The 20,256-nt window shown below is 40.3% G+C and overlaps 1 protein-coding gene across 1 annotated transcript; it reads left to right on the top strand.

Annotated features, from left to right (window-relative positions):
- Positions 1-233: 233 nt before the first annotated feature.
- On the top strand, positions 234-13,811 carry lrrn1 (leucine rich repeat neuronal 1). Its single transcript, XM_069163069.1, has 2 exons — positions 234-627; positions 10,677-13,811. Exon 2 carries the CDS (start codon positions 10,841-10,843, stop codon positions 12,992-12,994), a length of 2,154 nt encoding a protein of 717 aa, XP_069019170.1. The 5' UTR covers positions 234-627; positions 10,677-10,840; the 3' UTR covers positions 12,995-13,811.
- The last annotated feature ends 6,445 nt before the right edge of the window (positions 13,812-20,256 follow it).

The following is a 20,256-nucleotide window of genomic DNA, read 5'->3' as shown; positions in this document are numbered from 1 at the left end:
CATACAGGAGTAGACACAGTGTTTTTTTTCTTCTTCTTCTTCTTCTTCTTCTTTCCAGCAGTAATGCCATGTACCACCCCACACCCACACACCCCTTAGCCCCATGCCCCGCCACCCCGCCGCCCCCTACTGCCTTTGTTCTCATCACAACAAGCCCGGAGCAGATGGTGCTCTGCTTTGCTTTGGCCGGCGGTGACAGACAGGCGCTCTCAGCCAATAGCCTGCTGGGGAATCAGCTGACTGGTCTGGACAGCGCCAGGTGTTTTTAACATTTTTCTTCTCCATCCGTAGGAGGAGGAGCAGGCGGCGGTAGTGATAGCGGCAGAGCGGAGGAATATCGCGGCGACAAACCAGTCGTGTTGTGAGGTTGCAGCACGTTGGAGATCTCTCTGCAGACCGCACCATGCCTCTCTCCGAGGCGCCCTGGGACTGATCGGATAGCGACAAATCGCGGTAAACAGCCGCCAGCTGAACCCACCAGGACACAGGAATATGTGTTATTACGCTGTTTGATGAGCCCGTTCACTTGGCACCGTAGCATTTATCCTGTTTATTGCTGTGTGCTGACGCGTATATCTGGATGAAGGACCTGTGCGCTTGGAAACATCGGACTGGAATGCCAACAAGGTGAGACCCCTCAGGAAAGGAAAGATAGGGTTTGCACTGCTGTAGTTTTTTTCTTAATTTCTGTTAGAACAAAATTTAAATAGACATCACAGCTGCAAATTAGTGTTGTTGTTTTTATGTGTTAAATCGAGTAGCTATATATATTTTTTTCCATACACAACATGTCCCTGCAAGGGCGATGCAATGAGTTGAGATATATTTAGGATGCAAACACGCTCAAGGGCATAATACATTTGTATATATATATTTTGTGTATATATATATATACATATATGTATATATATATATTTTGTATATATATATATATAAACATGCAGTCTGGTTTCAGCCGATCAGTTCAGGTTTGCAGTCTGATTTGAATCCATAACTGAACATTTAACCTCACAATATAACCTATGATATTACAATGCGTCAAATGATATTCCACAGAAACCAAACTTTGATCTCGTTGCGGTACTTGCCTTGCCAGCGGGAGCTACGTGCGCGCGGCGCTGTGGAGATGTGATTTGCATATTAATGTTAAAGTATGTCGGCAGATGTCTCGATTCCTCTGTTCTGAGCAAAAAGTCGCGGAGTCTTCTTCAGGGGATAAAGACAGGGCCCTCCGCTAAAAGATGCTGCGGTGAGAATGGGGTTGCATTAGCAGGGGGTCTATTGTGGCTCACAAACGCTGCTTCTGTCGCTGCAGCTGTTGCGCTTTTGTGACGGAGACTGCTTCTGACTTGCATCCCTCAACTTTAGGCAGAGGGGGACCGACTGCAGAGAGGTTAAAGAGGCTTGTTCTAAATGGTTTTGGACTCTCTTTAGGACCTTCTTTTAAACGTGTAAAGAGGCATATTTCCTCACGTGGAGCTGTGGTTCAAATAAAAGTGATTTAACAGTGTAATGTCTCACACTGATGCCTGGTCAGTTCTACACTAACTAGCATTTATTACATTACATATTGTGTATAAAGATTTTATCGAGATTGGAGACGGAGTCCTGTGAACTTCCTTTCTTGATGCTTTCTCACAGAGCAGATTTCTAACCCAATCAGTAAGGGCAGGATCATCTGATTGATTTTTTTTTTTCTCCTCAAGGGGGGTACTTGGCCTTAAATGGCCACAGTACACACACACACACACACACACACACACACACACACACACACACACACACACACAGTCTATACTCCACACAAACATGGTGACACATACATCACGTGTGTGTCACCATGTCACCATGTCTGTTTTTTTTTTTTATCTTGATCATGAGAATCCAGTACTTTAGTGACAAAGACCTCCTGTGTGTTGCAGGTGTCTGGTGTGCGTGGGTGGGGTTGTTAGGAGACAGCGGAGTAAATGGGAGGGGGTAGAAAGCAGAAGGCTTCAACCTCACCCCCACCCCCAACCCAACCCTCCACCAAGACTGAGGTCCTGGGGGTATAAACAGGGTGAAGAGGGGGCGCGGGGGGGGGGGGGGGGGGGGGGGGGGGGGCTGGGTTTCTCAGCTTAAGCCTGCATTATTCCTATAAGAAGGGCTGAGGCGTTAACCCTTTGTCCTCTGTGTGCTCCACAGACAGTTCAGCTTAGACATCAGTGTCTGTGCTGCACTCAGTAAAGTGGGAAGGATCGAGCCCTTAAGAGTTTGGATGTTTGTCATGGCAAGTGTGTATGAAGTAAGAAAAAGAAGAAAGGAAGACATCAGTGCTCAGTGTACTGTGGAGCTCAGGCTGACACACCTGTGCTGCTCTGGGGAACCGTGTGTGTGTGTGTGTGTGTGTGTGTGTGCGTGTGCGTGTGCGTGTGCGTGTGCGTGTGTGTGTGCGCGTGTGCGCGTAGAGATGTTTTACACAGTCCTTTACACCCATTCAGGTGCCGGGCAGAGCAAAGCTATGAGCTCCAGCTGCTTGCAGCACATTCTTAACGGACATATCAATCGGGTCATATTTACATTTTCAGATCATGAGCAGGTTTGGTAACTCACTAAGGCCTCAAGTAGAGTGTGAACTGTCAATTAGGCAGATTGGCCAATTTAATAGTTACAGAAAAGATGGAGGCTGGTTTCATTTAAGTTCTAGTAAAAAGCGTGAAGCTTGAAAATTACTCACCTAATGTAAATTAATTTGTAAAAGAGCATCTGACAAATGATTATAATGCAACTTCACAAAGGTGTATTTGTAAAAAAAAAAAAAGGGCCCCATTCAGTTAGCAGATTCTTATATTGGAGAGACAGATTTTGAAAAAAAGAACAATCAAAACCGACATTTCATTTTACTTTCAGTTTATCATCAGTCAAGCACCAAAACTACTAGATGCTTTATTTTCCATAATGCAAATTGACAATGTTGACACCTGGGCTGCTTATGACATCATCAAGCTTCCTCCAGAGGCACAGAACATATCATTAAGCAGTGTTCACCTGTTTTTTAGTTAAAAAACAGTTTTTGGGGGAGTTTCAGTCCGCACCATCAAACATGGTGCAAACACTCTACTGCTGTTAGCTTTTTATTTTTGTTTTTTAATTCACCAAACGGGACGTCACAAAATGTCTCGTTTTAACCAACCAACAGTCCAACACCAAAAATATTTAGCTAATACTGATATAAATGATCACAACGGAGAGGCTTTTGGTTTTCAGAGTTATAGCTTTGGTGAGAGTAACTTAAGGCTTTTTTTACACCTCACAGTCCAGATCTTACAAAGGTTCATGTTTTTTTGGTAAATTGTATGCATTTGTTTCCGGTTAGTGTTAGTTTCACATTGCAACTACACAATTTTGCAAGTGCACTGAAGAACCATGCATGACGTCCTGTGGTCATCATCTGCGTGGACTGCATCTCTTTGTCCTTGTCAAATACTTTGTCTCCTTGTTTAGTGGGTAACAATAAACTGCCTCAACTTTCTGTAATTGTTCCAAAAGTCTGAACCATCAAAAAAGTGTTTTTACAATGCAAACAAACCAAACCATGGCTCAGTTTGCTCCTCTTTTGGTTGGACCAAAATGTTGGTTTATTTGGTCCAGATCTTGGTTCGAGGCTCATGTCACACCTGATGTTTTATTTCAAACTAAACTAAGTAGGCATGAAAGCACACCTTTAGATTTTGTTGAGTCGTAGTATTTTCTTTTTAGAATCATATCCAATTACAATCCTGTGTACATTTGCATTGGTTTCTGTTCTTCTGACCATAGTTGTTCCTCTAAGACAGAGCTGGATAATTCAGTCTCCCACAAATCCAATGAGTTGGGTTGTAGAGAGGTTAAAGATTTCCGTACAAGTGTCTGGTGAAATCTTAAGCTTTTTTGGCTGAAGGAAAGTGCAGAAATGAAGCTGCTGTGTGATCAATAATGTGTGCATTGCTGATGACGGAGTGCCCCAGTTGTCTCCAGCCAGGGAAGCCCTAAAGTGAGTCATCTAGTGTGAAACCACTGGTGCGTTTACACTTGCTCATACGGAAGAACTCCAGTAAACCACTTCCAATGGCGGTGTCTTCATCTGACTGTTTTATTTAGCGATGTATTCATCAGACTGTTTTATTTAGTGATGTATTTTTTTTTCAGCCTCTACCAGACAGTCCCTTGAGTTTTTAAATCTTTTTTTTAAGGCTTGTCCTATATTACACCATATTCATATACCCCGATTCTACAAGAACAATTGAATCTGTTACATGCATATATAAAAAATGTATATATATATATATTTTTTTTTACTTCTGCTCATTTGAGACTCCTATGAGGAAGAGGATTGTGTTGTATTAAGTCCCCAGAGGGAAGAGATGGAGAGAGCGCAACCAATATCGGGTGCACTGAAGGCAAAAATCCTGATTCCCTCATCATTATGGTAAAAAAAAAATGCAATTTACATGACAATAGTCTCCAAGGAGGGTGTAACTGTTCACATATTAGGTTGATTTTTCTCTTCATTTAGCCCTCTTGTCGCAGTACCATTGTGTTCGCCATATTATATATTCCTCCTTGTCTCTCAGGTTCTGTCATCTAATTCAGGAGTGTTTTTGTCAACTCAATTTGGTTCAGTTTTGTGGCAAGATGTGTTTATAGGCTCCCTGGGGTTGTTTATCTCACCCGCTCCACCTGCAATTTATTTTCCCTCATTTCTGTTTTATCTATTTTCTTATGTGTGCAGCTGGATAAACTAAAGCTTAAAAGGTAAATCTGGACCACCGGGGGGTTCAATGCATTTAGGCCTCCTGAAGAGAACCTTAATACAGACTCTTGTTGTCCAGTTTAAATCATATTTTTATTTTGTTCGGTCACTTTCAACTTTTAGCACATTCAAGGAAATGTGTCCTCACACTCAGACAGGAATTTAAGAAATTGGTCTTGGAATGGTTCAGGAGGAGGCCTTATATAGTTTTTGGAGATGTATGATGACTTTTGGTATCTTCCATTACACACCAGCCTGGTATCACAGCAAACTGTGTAATACACCCATCAGTCCACTTGTGGATACTGTGTCAGTGTCATGTTTTGCCTCGCATAAGTATTAAATGTGCACGCATGTAACCAGCCCATACAAATCCTTATAAAGTCTGTGTAGGGAGAAGGCCGAGGGTGCTTAGACAGAACAAACACAGGACCTTCACCTGGGAAACCAACGTAAATAACCTGAGTGAGTTGCATCCATAACGTATCGTATTTAACTTGCGTAATTTACGAAACGTTACTTACATTGCCTTATTTGAATGAAAACCAGGATCTTTTCCTAAACCTAAACCTAACCACATTGTTTTTGATGCCCAAACCTAAGACACATAACTGTCTAAATGTGGCAAATCGTGACACAGACACAGTGTCCTCTAGTGGACTGATAATTGTATTACATGCTCTGATACCAGGTTGCAGACACACTTGAACCACGAGTATTATTAGGTGGGCTCACAGAACTAGGAAGTATACTCATCACAAATTGTTCTACATATATTGATGGGGGGTAACCTGGATGAGTAGAGTTACTGTCATTTTCAAAAACATATTTGCACCATGTCAGTTCACGACAGAGAGTAATAGCCTAAAACAAAACAAAAAATGAAAAATAAAAGTGTAATTTTTGGAACCTGAATCTCTGCACTTTTTTTCTGACAGCATTTTGTATGTAGTGGTTGCTGCCAAATCCTATGTCACATGTTGACTAAAGTTATTAGCTAAGTTGTTATTCAATAGCCTATTTACACCTTTAATCTTTGTTTTTTGTTTTTATTTTCCAGCAATTACCTGATAAATTCACGTCAGAAAGTTTCAGTTAAACTAGTCTCAACTGCTAGACATATGCAGCAAAGGGTCAAAAGTAGGCCTTGTTTCATTTTAATACATAACAAGAAGAAAAAGGTTGGAACAAGTCTGTAGATTGTTAATTGTTTTTCAAATGTATTTTTCATAGAAAATGTCATTCAGTCTTTATTTGGTCCTCCAGTGGCGAGGAACCTCCACATTTGTCTGGGCCAAAAATTTTAGGTGCCAATGTCGTGAAAGTCTCTTGTCCACAGTCTGTGGTAGAGTAATGTGTATTTGTGGCATGTAGCATCTTGTGACTGACAATGGGCTTGAGTATCCAGTGTGGTACTTTGCCTTGTGGTCTTGGTGATCATATTCTGTTTTCTTCTGTAGCTGTGGACAATAGAAATCCATTTAACAATAAAAGTGCCTCTAATAGGAGCTGTGCTGCAGGCAGATATTGTGAAACAGAAACTGCATGGGCTGTTCACAAAGGTTAATTAATATACAAATGCCTACATTTTTTTCTCATTAATGTTGCATCATTGTGTATCACCAAAGCGCTGTGTATATAAATAGTCCTCCATAAACAGTATAGGTCTTCAGAACGTGCAGCTGTTATAGCAGGTGCGTGTTTGCGCCCATCCCTGATAATTAAAATGCCCATTCAGTTAATTTCTTTTGGCACCATGAAAAAGTTCTGCGCTACCACGAGATGAGCTTAATGTGTTTTGTCAAACCACAGGAAATGAATGATTAAAGGGCCACTGCCAGGATCGGAAATTTAGAAGGAAAGTGACTGGTCCTCATTGGCACGAATAAGTTCATCTGTCATCACTCCAAGGACCAGTATTATTATCATCACCTGTGCTAACTGTGTAGACTCATTTGGTGTTAATGGTCTAACCCATTTTTGATGATCACTGGCAGAACCTGGCACAAAAAAATCAATCAGTATCAGGAAGAAGGAATTTGTGACAAGAATCCTATTGCTCGTATTAGCATTGGCATTGAAACCTTTCTAAAGCATGAATATGTTAGTGAAATATGTGATGATTAGGTTATGGAAGACATGGGTTGGATATGGAGGATGCTGAAACAAAGACAGGTTTAACTCAAAGACTACCTGTGCTACCGTACTGTTTAGTATGCCAGAAAAATATTTAGTATGTCCCATTACATAGTATGTGAAATGCAATCTAGTCGTTAAGTGTAGCGCTTGATCAAAATCGCATACTTTTTCCTGCGGATCATGACATATATGACCAAGAGAGTTCAAATTTAAAGCACATTTTTATGATTAGGTAGTATGTCCCCAATTGGAGGCATACTGCATGACATAGTACATACTTTGTAATGGTAGCTGCAGTACGTAAAGTAAAAAAAAAAAAGTGTGTGATTTGGAACGCAGATTATATTGCCAAAAAGAAGACAGGCGAAAGGAAAATTTTTGTGAAACCTTGTCCAAAAGTTTAGAAATTTAGTTATTCAGATTTATGATCCATTTCTATAGGTTTGGTATTACAGCACATGCTCCACTGTCTGATAAATAAAAGCTGCACTGAAGCAACACGTACCAAACACTCCATGTTACAAAGTACAAATAAAACCATGACTGAGATGACAGAGTTTGTATCCGAAGGTGTAGTATTTATTTCAAATATCCCGTTCACGGGTTCAAAGTTGGTCACGGTTAAAACCTCTGACTTTTTCCGTTTCCTGCCTTCCTGCCTTTGCTGTTGTGTTGTTGATCTTTCTTCCATCTGCTGTGTGTTTTCAGCTTTCCTGTGGCTCTGGGCTCACAATAGACCCGGGCAGCCTGTGTCAGGTTGTCCCAGTCGACTTTTAAAAAAAATATATTTTTTTAAATCAACCAGCAGGATGTTGACACTGACTTCAGTCTTTTAAGTGCTCATAGTTACATCAGATAGCATAAAAAAAAAACAATGTTTTTAAAAAAAATCATCAAACCCACTTTTCACTTTGACAACTGTATCATGTTTTGTGTGTCCAGCATTAAATGGGATCAGAAACTTTTAATCTTACATTGCATAAAGGGGAGCACAGACAAAGCTGTCAACATTTACCGAATGGGCAGAATCTAAGATTAACCCCATTTGTGGTAAATAGAGGAGGAGGAGTGTGAGAGCAGACTATCCTATATTACTAAATCTGCCCTATAATCTTCATGCAGGGTATATTCCAAAGCCGTTTTGTTGCAGTATGTAGTAGATATTCTGCAGTTATGGTAACCACATCAAAACATTTTGTTTGATGTCGAATCCATGATAATGTTTTTTTTATGGAGAGCTTTATGATTCAATAACAATGTAGGGATGAGCTTAAATTCTGTTAAATCATTAATTTTACTATTTTGCATTGGTTAATTGTAAAAGGTATCTTGAAAAAAAAATATCTGTCTGTTCTGTTTTAAATTTTTGGGAGAGCCATGCCAGAAACTATCCATGAAGGTCATTTGTATAGCCTCATATGGTGCAGTAGCATGAACAGAACAAACATCACTATTGAGATGCTGTGTTAGCTTCTCCATAACATTTTTGCCAATGTTGTAATGATATCAAATTGTTTTCAATATTGTTTTGTAACAGAACATTTAGTCATTGACAAAAAACAAACACTTAAGTCATTATTTTGGTAATGAGATTACCAATGCATTAATGCTGCTCGTGCTCTCTGCAGTCTTAGATTCCACTGATATGTTGCTTTTAATTAAAGTGCTAAGTGACCTGTTTCTCTCCTCTGGGGCTGAATCCAGTACTCTATCCCCAGCTAATCTCCCCTTCAGTATCTCCCTCTGCTAATCTGAACTGGCGCAGAAATCGTTAGTTTAAAAACAAGATGCTGTTCAATCCATGTTTCACCCACGCTATGCCCTGTCCCATAGGCAATCCCTGGTATAGGAGGAGCAGTGTCGTGTTCCTGTCTCCCTGGTGCTGTTGCCAGGCAGTTTACATTGAGATGTATTACTCAACTGTCTTGTTTGAAAGCCTCTTAAGCACTATCTGCTTAAGATGGTGTTGACCATATAGAAGGTGGAAGCACTGTGGTGCTGCTGCATGACTGCACTGAGGATGGGGTGCCTCCTAAATAAACCCAATTGAGTTATTGGATAATCTTTATTGCTGTTGTAGAATGTCAGTGCACCGACTTGTTGCAGGAATAATCTTGTAATAAACAATTGGGTATGGTTGCAAAGATAAATTATATCTGGATGAGTTTATGTAAAAGCATTGTTTTGGACATCATTGGTTTTGCAGATATTTGGTTATAAACCTAGTATGGAACAAATCAAAATGACCTGATGAAGGAGATCAAAATTTAGTAACTGTCATCACGAGGGGAACATGAATATCTGTATCAAATTTAATAGCAATCCACCAAGAAGAAAAACTTTACACAAAACTGCAAATGTCAACCTCATGGGTGAGCTAAATGAAATGCCAGGGGATCCCCAAGATGATCAGCACTCATCGTCTGGGTACATTGAATGTCTTTACCAATTTCTATGAATCTTTGTATTTTTACAAAACTAAAAATATCAACCTCATGGTCACGCTAGAGCAAAGGTCATGGAATCACCAACGTCACTAGTCATGTTTTTGTACAATATTTCATTGTAATCCATCTAATTCCTTGATGAGCTATTTCAGCATTGCCATGCCTAGATAGAAATGTGTTGACTGTATTTCTGATGAATCACAGGAAGGGGTTTAAAATGTGGCACTACTTTTAAGTAAAAAGCTGCCAGAATTAATTGTTTATCTTCCAAGTCAGTGAAGTAAGGGTTACTGCCATATGGGCTAGCAGATGCCCATTACACCTCTCAGGAGCTCCCTCTTCCTGAAACAAGTGTAGCACGGGCTACATCGAGGTTTATCATCCTCTCACAACCCTCTCCTCAAATCCCTATTTGTATTCATAAGCCTTCTTAAAGTTAAAGAATGCTGTACAAAGTTTTGACACCCTTCCCTCTGTACCCAATCATCCTGGAAAAAAATCCTAGGCCTGCTTTTTTTCATGTTTGCCCTAAATTCAGAATGCTGAAGACGTTGCATTAAAAATTAAGACGTGGATCTTTTTTTTTTTTTTTTTTTTTGTCTTTCTTTGAGGCATGGCACGTAATAATATGTCATAGTGTTTAATGATGTTCGGAGAAGCTAATGATCGAGTCTTTATGGGCTTGTTGGATAGATGAAAGCCCTCAATGGAATTTGATATGTTTCCAAGTAGAGCAGTGTTTTGTGCTTGCATTGTAATGAGCTGAACTTGCATTTTCGCAAAACTGTTGATGCTGCACATATTCTCCACAGTCTCACAAGCATAGTGGAGAAGCAGTTGTTCTTGGGCAATCTGCTGTCTTGTGTAATTGCTACATCTACAAGAAACATGAAAGATTAAGTGATAATTCAGTAATTGTTAAAATGAGACTGAAATAAATCAACATCCACGCTTGTGTTTCTTTACATACTGATGCTTTGAGAGGAATGCTAATGTCAGCCTGCTAACATGCTCACAGTGCCATCAGTTAAATACTCATATTTAGCAGGTGTACTGTCTACCTTGTACACCATCATCATAGCGAGATTTGCATCATGAAGCTGAGGCTGATGTGAATTTTTAAGCAAATTATAACCAAATAATGGACAAAAAAAAAATTGACTTGAGGGTGGCAAATGAAAAGTCAGGGGATCACCCAAGCTATGACAATTTATTTTGCAGGAGACATAAATTTGTGTTCCTAATTTCTTTCATAATAGTTGAGACATCTCATTCAAAACTACAAATGCAGTGACATATGCTTTGCCTTTCTTTTCCAGATTATCCTGCGACTCCAAGATCCTGCTGTAAATTCTACCCTTGGCTTCAACTCCTTACTATTGCATTTCATGGACTGAAAGACATAATCCGTGGAAAGTCTGGTTGATGACTGTAAAACACCCTCTTCCAAAGTCATCTAACCTTCCTCCTGTCCCTCCCCAGCATGGCTAGACGGAGGTTAGAATGCCTTTTTCTGGGCCAGGTGTTTGCTGGCCTGGTCCTGCTATCAATAGGACTATCTTTTGTACAGAGCAATGACTGCCCCCAGTTGTGTGTGTGCGAGATCCGCCCCTGGTTTACCCCCCAGTCCACCTACAGAGAAGCCGTCACTGTGGACTGCAACGACCTTCGCTTGACACGCATCCCGGGGAACCTCTCCAGTGACACTCAGGTTCTTCTCTTACAGAGCAACTACATAGCCAGGACCAGTGAAGAGTTGGAACAGCTCTTTAACCTGACTGAGCTGGACTTGTCCCAGAACAACTTCAGTAGCATTCGAGATGTTGGCCTTATCAATATGTCCCAGCTCACCACGCTTCATCTGGAGGAGAACCAGATCACAGAAATGCCCGATTACTGTCTACAGGACCTCAGTAACCTGCAGGAACTCTACATCAACCACAATCAGATCAAAAATATCTCCACCAATGCCTTCTCTGGGCTCCATAACCTGCTCAGGCTTCACCTCAACTCCAACAAGCTCAAGACCATCGACAGCCAGTGGTTTGAATCTACTCCCAATCTAGAGATCCTCATGATTGGGGAGAACCCTGTTGTTGGAATAATTGACTTTAATTTCAAGCCACTGGGCAACCTGAGAAGCCTGGTTTTGGCTGGGATGGATTTGACAGACATCCCTGGAAATGCCTTAGTGGGACTTGACAATCTTGAGAGCCTCTCTTTCTATGACAATAAGCTGGTCCGGGTTCCTCAGAGAGCCCTGCAGAAATTGCCTAACCTCAAGTTCTTAGATTTGAACAAAAACCCAGTGCACAAGATCCAGGAAGGAGATTTCAAGAACATGCTACGACTGAAGGAGCTGGGTATAAACAACATGGGAGAGCTGGTGTCTATTGACCGTTATGCTTTGGACAACCTTCCTGAGCTCACTAAGTTGGAGGCTACAAACAACCCCAAGTTCTCTTACATCAACCGTCAGGCCTTTCGTGATGTTCCAGCTTTGGAGAGTCTAATGCTGAACAACAATGCTCTGAATGCTCTATATCAGTCCACAGTGGACTCTCTCCCCAACTTGCGTGAAATCAGCATACACAGCAATCCTTTACGCTGTGACTGCGTCATCCAGTGGATGAGCTCCAACAAAACCACAGTCCGCTTTATGGAACCCCTGTCCATGTTTTGTGCCATTCCAACAGAGGTCAGGGGTATTCATGTGCGGGAGGTGTTGTGGAATAACTTAGCAAACCAGTGCTTACCCATGATTTCTCATGATACCTTCCCCAGCCACCTCAATTTGGACATTGGGATGACCGTGGACTTGGACTGTAGAGCCATGTCCCAGCCTGAGCCCGAAATCTATTGGGTGACACCGATGGGGAACAAGGTAATGATGGACACCATGTCTGACAAGTACAGCCTCAACACTGAAGGGACGTTAAGAATTTCTCGTATCCAAGCGGAAGACTCTGGCAGATACACCTGTGTGGCTCAAAACTCAGAGGGAGCTGACACAAGAGTGACCGCCATACGGGTGAACGGCACTCTGTTAGACAACACGCAGCTTATGAAGATCTACGTCAAGCAGACGGAATCTCACTCGATCCTCGTCTCCTGGAAAATAAACTCAAATGTAATGACCTCTAACCTCAAGTGGTCCTCCGCAACCATGAAAATAGACAACCCACATATTACTTACACTGCCAGGGTACCTGTGGACGTCCACGAGTACAACCTTACGCATTTACAACCAGCAACTGAGTATGAGGTGTGCCTCACCGTCTCCAACATCCACCAACAAATGCAAAAGTCATGCGTGAATGTGACCACGAAGCAAGCAACCTTTGCTGTGGAAATATCAGATCAAGGGACCAACACTGCACTCGCAGCAGTAATGGGAACGATGTTTGCAATCATCAGCCTGGCCTCTTTGGGGGTGTATATTGCTAAGAGGTGGAAGAGGAAAAACTATCACCATTCCCTGAAGAAGTATATGCAGAAAACCTCATCGATACCATTAAATGAGCTGTACCCTCCGCTCATCAACTTGTGGGAGGCAGACAGTGAGAAGGAGAAGGAGGGCTCATCCGAGACCAAACCCAGCCAGGTGGACACCACACGCAGCTATTACATGTGGTGAGAGCTTCTTACCAGTGGGAGAGAACAGAGACATGTTTGTTTCAGGAGCACAAATATACGTACTTGCTTCTTTGTGTAAAAGTGAACAAATTATTATTATTTTTTTTTTCATGATTCCTTTTTTCCGGTTCTCTCAGACTGAAGCAAACAGTGAACCGACATTTTCAGATAGCTAGTTTAGCATACTGCCTTTTTACCTCTTGCTCAATTTGACACACAATATGGCAGCTTTGTTTAGCTTCCTGGACTTTGTAGTCGCTGTGCTTTACTTTTAGTACTTGTTTTGATGAACACAGCATGAGCATTGTCACGGACTCAGTATGCGTGAGCAAAGGAAAAGCTGAAATCAGATCTGTTTTTGACATGTTTCTCTGGCAGAACTGTTAGAGACTGCAATCTTTCTTTCTCTTGTGAAACAGTTTCACTGTTGACTGTTGTACACTGAAATATATATACTAATTTGTCTATCAACTCAAATGTAAGCTGAGAAAGTGCGTTTAGACTTGATATACCGTCTATTGAATAATGTTAGAAATTCTTCTGTAATGTTGTATCAGCTATGATTTAATTTACTTTTTGTACATTAAAATAACTATGTTTGATTTAGACTTTAAGTTTGCAGAGCAACTACTGTAAACCAGCAATAGAAATATGAATGTTATAAACTAGGTAAATAGATGTAAGGCTTTTTACATTTCTTAAATATTTGGTTTCTTATTTTGCTAGAATCTGTCCACAATCACTGGTTTTATTGTGGTTTAAACACACAAACATGTTGTTATTGAGGAGCAAGTTCAATAAAATCTTCTTTCCTCATATTTTCTAAACTATGATTTCAGCACAAAGTGTCATTTTTCAATGCAGTATGCTCAGCCAGGTGTGAAGTGTATATTTGTGTAATATATGTGATGTTCACAGATTAATAGCAAATGTTAAAAAACTGAAAGTGTTGTTGCAGGGAAAACTCATCATCTCTTATTAGTCTCTTACAGTAGGATTTTATTAATATAATTTTGATGAGCATAGCTGTAGGTGTTAGGTTACAATCAAAGTGTTGATAGATAGAAAATAGAAGATGCAGGCTGCGGCATGTTTCCCCCCACAAAGCAATTATCAGTATAATTTAAATCATTGTCCTGGTAGAATATAATTACAGCACAATATGCCTCGGAGTACATAGAGTAACTTCAAAAACAAAGAAATTAGTCACTCAAAATCAATACAGCAGATACAGTGCCTGCAAGTTTTGTTTACTCTATTTTATTATACCAAGCATAGCTTTGCATTAACAAAATATTTAGAAAGGAAGGAAAGAAGTATGAAGTATAATGCAACTGAGACACGTGGTGATTAGAGATGATGGAAAGTTACAGAAACTACAGACTGCAGCATTGTTTGGCCCCAAACACCATTGCTATAATCAGTCAAAAGTCTCACATTTTTAGCATTTTATACTGTGTGGGGTAGGGAACATACAGCACATCTCATACTGCAAAGCATCCATTACTATGCCATGTTGGATGTTGCTGTAACATTATTTATAGCTTTTCCACATCCCCCTCAGTAAAATTACATGATACACCCATCTATTCTTTCTGCAGAAACTAGTGAGACAATCGTGTGTTGATTTACGAGTAATGTCTCCGCAAGGTCCAAAACTCCACCAAAATGCAAATCAGAATCGCAGTGGCTCACTGTCTAGAAAAAGTGCCTTTCCAGCGGGAACCCAGAAGCTCTGTTTGTTTCTGATGTTGACTGACAGCTCTGGGCCTTGTGAGGCAGTCAAACGATCTCCGTTTAGTCTCCCCTGACAACCTGCTTGTTCTCCTGCATGCTCTCTCCGCCTCTCTTCTCAATTATAGCTGCAATGGAGACAAATATTTTTCAGCATCCACCATGTCCTTCTTGTGGGGAAAACGATGGACAGTTCATCAACCATTCCTAACTTTGTGTGCAGCAGCTGTTTCCATATGGTCAGTGACTGCTATCAGTGAGTTTATAGCTTTCCATAAATATTGACATATGTGTGTTTTATATGGGTTTCACATCAGGCGGAACAGAAATAGCTCCTTGGTAAGTTATTTTATTAAGATAAAAACATGTGGCATTTATAAGACTTTTATAAGGCTTTTCTTAATGACACACTGCAGTTTATTTGTAAGTAGAAGTGTCTGTTACTGTAATTGCCAACAACTATAACTTCCGTGCAACATCCATTACTGGAATACAATCAGTTAATAATAACTTTGCAATATTATGTATATACTGGATGTATTAGTTCTAATAATGTAATGTATTTATTCATTTATTCACTTAATTATTCAAATATGCCTTTGCTCTCACTATAAACTACTAAACTCAAGAGTGGTGATAAAGGCAATGAGTTGTAGCTAATAGCAGTGAACAAAATCAAGGAAGTGGACCATTAGTAAAGTTTTTTCATATTCAAATTTATTAATCACAAAGTACAAATGTGAAAAAACTGAAAACATTTAAAACATCTAAAGACCTGCTTAAAGCAACATTCCAGCATATTACAAAAAATATTGATTGTTTATGTATGCTAATTAACTTTATGAATGCTGAATATGATGCGGTAAAAAACAATGAGATATGACACAATACAATACGATACAACATGATATGATACAACACAATACGTTATGATACAACAGGACATCACACAATACAATGCCATTGGACACAATACAATGAAATAGATGATACGATACGATATGATACAATACAACACGACACCACTCTTTTTTTAATCAGCTTACACTGAAATAGACGTTAAGTACTTAGGCAGATCTATTTAAGTGGTTAACACACAGGTTAAACATGAAGTTACACTTTTGAAATGTTCATCAGCTGTATAACACATCAAGCCGTCAAAACACTCGTTATAGATCAAGGTCCCTTGACTATAATATTACTCTACTGTCAGTAACTGATTTGGATCCCCAGGTATAAAGAAATGCTTGGTTAAGCGCTTATATAAAGTCATCCATACGCGTAGTACTGTTTTTCTGCATGTGTAGAGATGCTACAAGAAAAATGTCAAATTGAGACTGCTACTTTGAAACAACCGGTGCCGTCCTTTTATCTGAAGGAAACGGACAAGCCTTTATAAAGCCTCAGCGGGTAGCATAGTAACAGACCGGAAATCAGCTCACTGGGACAGCTATCAATGAAAGCTATTCAAAGCGTGAGTTGGAGCCTGCACCGTGTCCCTTCCTAGTGGCCTGTTTCCATGACAACCCCTCCCTCCATCCACCTGCGGGCTGTGGCAGCCAAGTGAGAGATGTCCCCAGAGCCTGAAATACCACTGACAAGGTCAACACCCTGCAGGTGGGAAACTACTAAAACATCATGTACGCTTTCAAAGGTGTGGCGCGGGAAAAGCTCCATCCTTGCACCAAAGGTGAAGCAGTGACACAGAGCACTCCTCAGCTTCTTTTTCCTCTTTCATGCTTGAGGTGAACCATGTAAAACTGAATTTGAAGACTGTATGAGAGACAAAATGTCATTGTGCAAAAATGTACATTGTTATTGTTTCAAGTGGAGCCACTGGATCATCTCCATTTCAAGGTTTGTATTGTGGAGTCTCATTATTTTTTCTGTGTTATCTCGACTGACGGGCTGATCTAAAATAACAAACACCTGCAGCGAACAGAAGTAGGCTTTGAAGCAAGACAAAAACCTACATCAAGTTTCATTGTACTAAGCTTCTAACGCGCCGGTTTCCTGATGGTGTGTTTGGATAAAGCTTGTGGTCTGCCTGATTCTGACATTAGCTCTCCGAATCCCTCATAGCTGCTGTTGCCACACCCTGTCAAGCTTTCCATCTTTGAGAGGAACAGTTTTGTGTTCGCGGTAACAGTTTGCATGATGACTGCACTGTATATTTTATAATATTGTGCCAAGTAATTGATGACAATCTCCAGAACAACATTGCCAAATAACTCAGCCACCAGGATAGTGAGTTGTTTGTGTAGTTTGCTTTTGGATGCAGTAAAGTTGGTAGAAAGCGGCAACCAACCGTGATGTCACCCACTGGTTTGTGAATTGCCTGTTTGAAGCATCGAGTCCGGTATTTTGGCTGTGACCATCTTTTGGAGCCAACAGTGACCATATTTGGTCGAGTTGGTGAGGAGTGAGGAGTGGATCTGACTAAGAACCTGAGTACACTACACCCCAGCTACTATGGCGGAAGCCCGACTCCACCACAGACATGTCAATCAAACCAGACACACTGTCAAATATATGTCTCTTTGAGGCCTAATATCTAATTAGTAATGGAATTATCTTCAGATGGACCACCAGGACACTGATCACAAGGAGTGAATTTTGCAAATGACACCATAATAACTTGTGGTTTTCTGGAGCCAACCCCTAGCGGCCCATTGTGGTATTACACTTTAAGGCACATCGGCACATCTGCATTGCAATTTTTCAACCCGGAAGTTACAGGCACTTATATGCAGTCTACAATTGGTAGTAAATAGACAACAGTGTCACAAACAGTTTTGCTAACACACCAAAATTATTTTGTCGATTGAGGAGGAGCACGATGACATATTCATCATTGAACGATGTGGAACCCATAATTTTTCTGAAGAATGACCTGACTCAAATCTATTCAAACCTTTCTTTGATGACTGTTGCAAAATAGCATCACTGCCAGTATGAATAGTTTGGATTCATGCTGGCAGTATACTTGGCAGGCAAGTATCTGCATTTCTATGTCATTTATTTGTCACACCTCTGGTGTGTGAAGGCCTTTCAGATAATGGCTCCCAGTCAAAAACATAAGCCAGTTTGGTTACACTGTTCATATTTTCACAAAGCATGAGTTGATTTTTAACATTACAAGAAAAAAGGTGTTTGGGAATATTACAAACAAATGTGTTTGGCAAATGTTGCGAACAGTTGCGTGAAATAATGTGCTCTTTTGGCTTTGGAGCTACTTAGCCAGATATGTTAACAATTGCAGACATACAAACTGTCAAATCCAACACTACTAATTCCTCACACTTTTTGCTTTTGAGTTTTTTTCTGTTTTTAAGACTGAAAACAGAGTTTCACTCTTGCTACACCTGCATCGCTTGAACATGTGGAGAAATCCAAAGCTTGACAGGGCTGCTATTCCTAGTTACAGTTGCCAGGCTATGATGGGATAACTGTTGCTGTTGTTATACTGAGAATGCAGACGTCAGACTCCATCCATCGATACCCGTGGGATCATTGGCTGTGATGCTCCCGCCGCTCTGCATCTACCAATCGGCTTGTTGCTCCCTCACTGCGAGCTAAACACTCTACAAAATCACGACTGCTTGCTGTCCTGGCTCCTAAATGGTGGAATGAGCTCCCCGCCGACATCAGGACAGCGGAAACTCTGTACATCTTCTGCCGCAAACTAAAAACACACCTCTTCCGACTTTACCTTGAACAGTAGAACTTTAGTAGCGCTTAAAATGGCACTTACTGATAGCACTTTGTAGTTTGGCTTTCTTGAAGAAATTGTATTTTCTTGATTCCTGTTGTTCTGGGTTTTGTACCCTCATGGTTGAAATGCACTTATTGTAAGTCGCTTTGGATAAAAGCGTCAGCTAAATGAAATGTAATGCTCTATGTTACCACTTAGCTGAGTTCAAGTCAGCACCTCCAAAGTAAAATGTCTAAATCTGCAAAAGTATAGCATGTGTGGATGAAGTCTGTATCTCTAAACAGTCAAGTTTACAAATGCATTATTTATTGATTCATTTCATAATAAAGCAGTTATTATGTGAAACAGAAATAGCCTCGACATGACTCCTACTCACTGTGGAGGGAAAATGAAATGTGTGTTCAATTTTCAGTTTCCTGAAGGGTGAGAAGAAGGGGAAAGGTGAGAGTGAAGTGATGATTAACAGCATTCCTTTTTCTTGGCTTTGGGGATATATGTCTTATTTAAGTTAATATCTGCAGACAGATTTGACTATTTGCTCTTTTAAATATGTTTGTACAGATTTTTGCAGACAGTATTTTACTCCTAAATAAACTTCTGTAACATTTTGTCTGATTTGTTTTTGGCTAAAATATATTTTGACCTACTTTTCCAAGGAATTTCACTGTCCAGGAAACATTATTGTGTTGTCTTGAACTAATAGTTCCAGTTTCACCATTGAAGTCAATTCTGTACATTTATTTTACGGAAGAAAAAAAAAGAGCCTTCTTCAAAGCTTAGGGAAGTCCTTTTTACTTACTTTTGTAATGCACACAGCCCTCAGCTTTTGATGGCCCCATGTTACCTATATTTGGACAATGTGATGAGCTCATAACAAAAGTTACCATGGCTCCTTGTTGGATAGAACGATCATGCTGGCCAAGCTTCGTTGTTCTGGGTAGAGTGAGGGTGTGACTTCACACCTCTTCCTGAGAGCATATATTTTCTCTAGTGCCCACATAAGGTTGATATTTGTGGTTTTGACTAAAATAATTTTATTCACACATTACTGTCCTAGTCAGATGGAACTGTAATAACTTTGCCATTCCCTGACTTTTCATTACTGTCTGATAATTTGATTATGACCAAGCAGTCGCTAAGCTGATGAGCTTTACCTTGTTTTTAGGGCTAATCAGCAAGCATGTAAGCTGGATACTGGATGCAAGTAAATTAATGCTCTGGTTGCACGCAAATGAACTGCAGCACCATGATGTGCATGGAGCAGAGTGAAGCTCTAACCTCTGTGAGTAAAAATTCCAAGTTGCATTATTTAATCTAAATCAGCACGTGAGTTAAACATGTGCATTTGCGATTTCACCATGGACTTGTGTAAGGAGCGCACATCAGATTTTGTGTCTAAGTTTTGGGGAGCAGGAAGACAAATCCAAGAGTAGAGGTGTTGGGGAGCCACAATTGTTTTGTTGCAGGTGAGAAAGTCGAGTCTTCAGCACGCTGTGAGCAAATGCACACGTACCACTGCTCACAAACAAAAATACGTGTAACTCACAAAGTTCTGATGATGATCAAGCAACGTAACTTGGAATACTTTCACATAAGTAATAGCTCCGTGCAAATCATGGTGCTGTGCTCTGTTCGCTGGCAACAGGAGCAGTCTTGGAACTTCCCAATCCACTGTACAATATTTTTTTTTACACTCACATATACCTGTATAGTAATTAATTAAGTCAATACTTAATCAGTAGTCAAAAACCAAAAAAACATCTCAATATAATTTTACATCTCTCTCAAGCTTCTCACTGGAGCTTTAACAGGTT

The sequence above is a fragment of the Embiotoca jacksoni genome, unplaced genomic scaffold (assembly GCF_022577435.1).
Source record: "Embiotoca jacksoni isolate LCO1_2020_lvr unplaced genomic scaffold, fEmbJac1.0.p SCAF_1, whole genome shotgun sequence".
Taxonomy (NCBI): domain Eukaryota; kingdom Metazoa; phylum Chordata; class Actinopteri; family Embiotocidae; genus Embiotoca; species Embiotoca jacksoni.
Note: the sequence above shows the minus strand (reverse complement) of the source record. Positions and strands in the feature narration are given on the sequence as shown.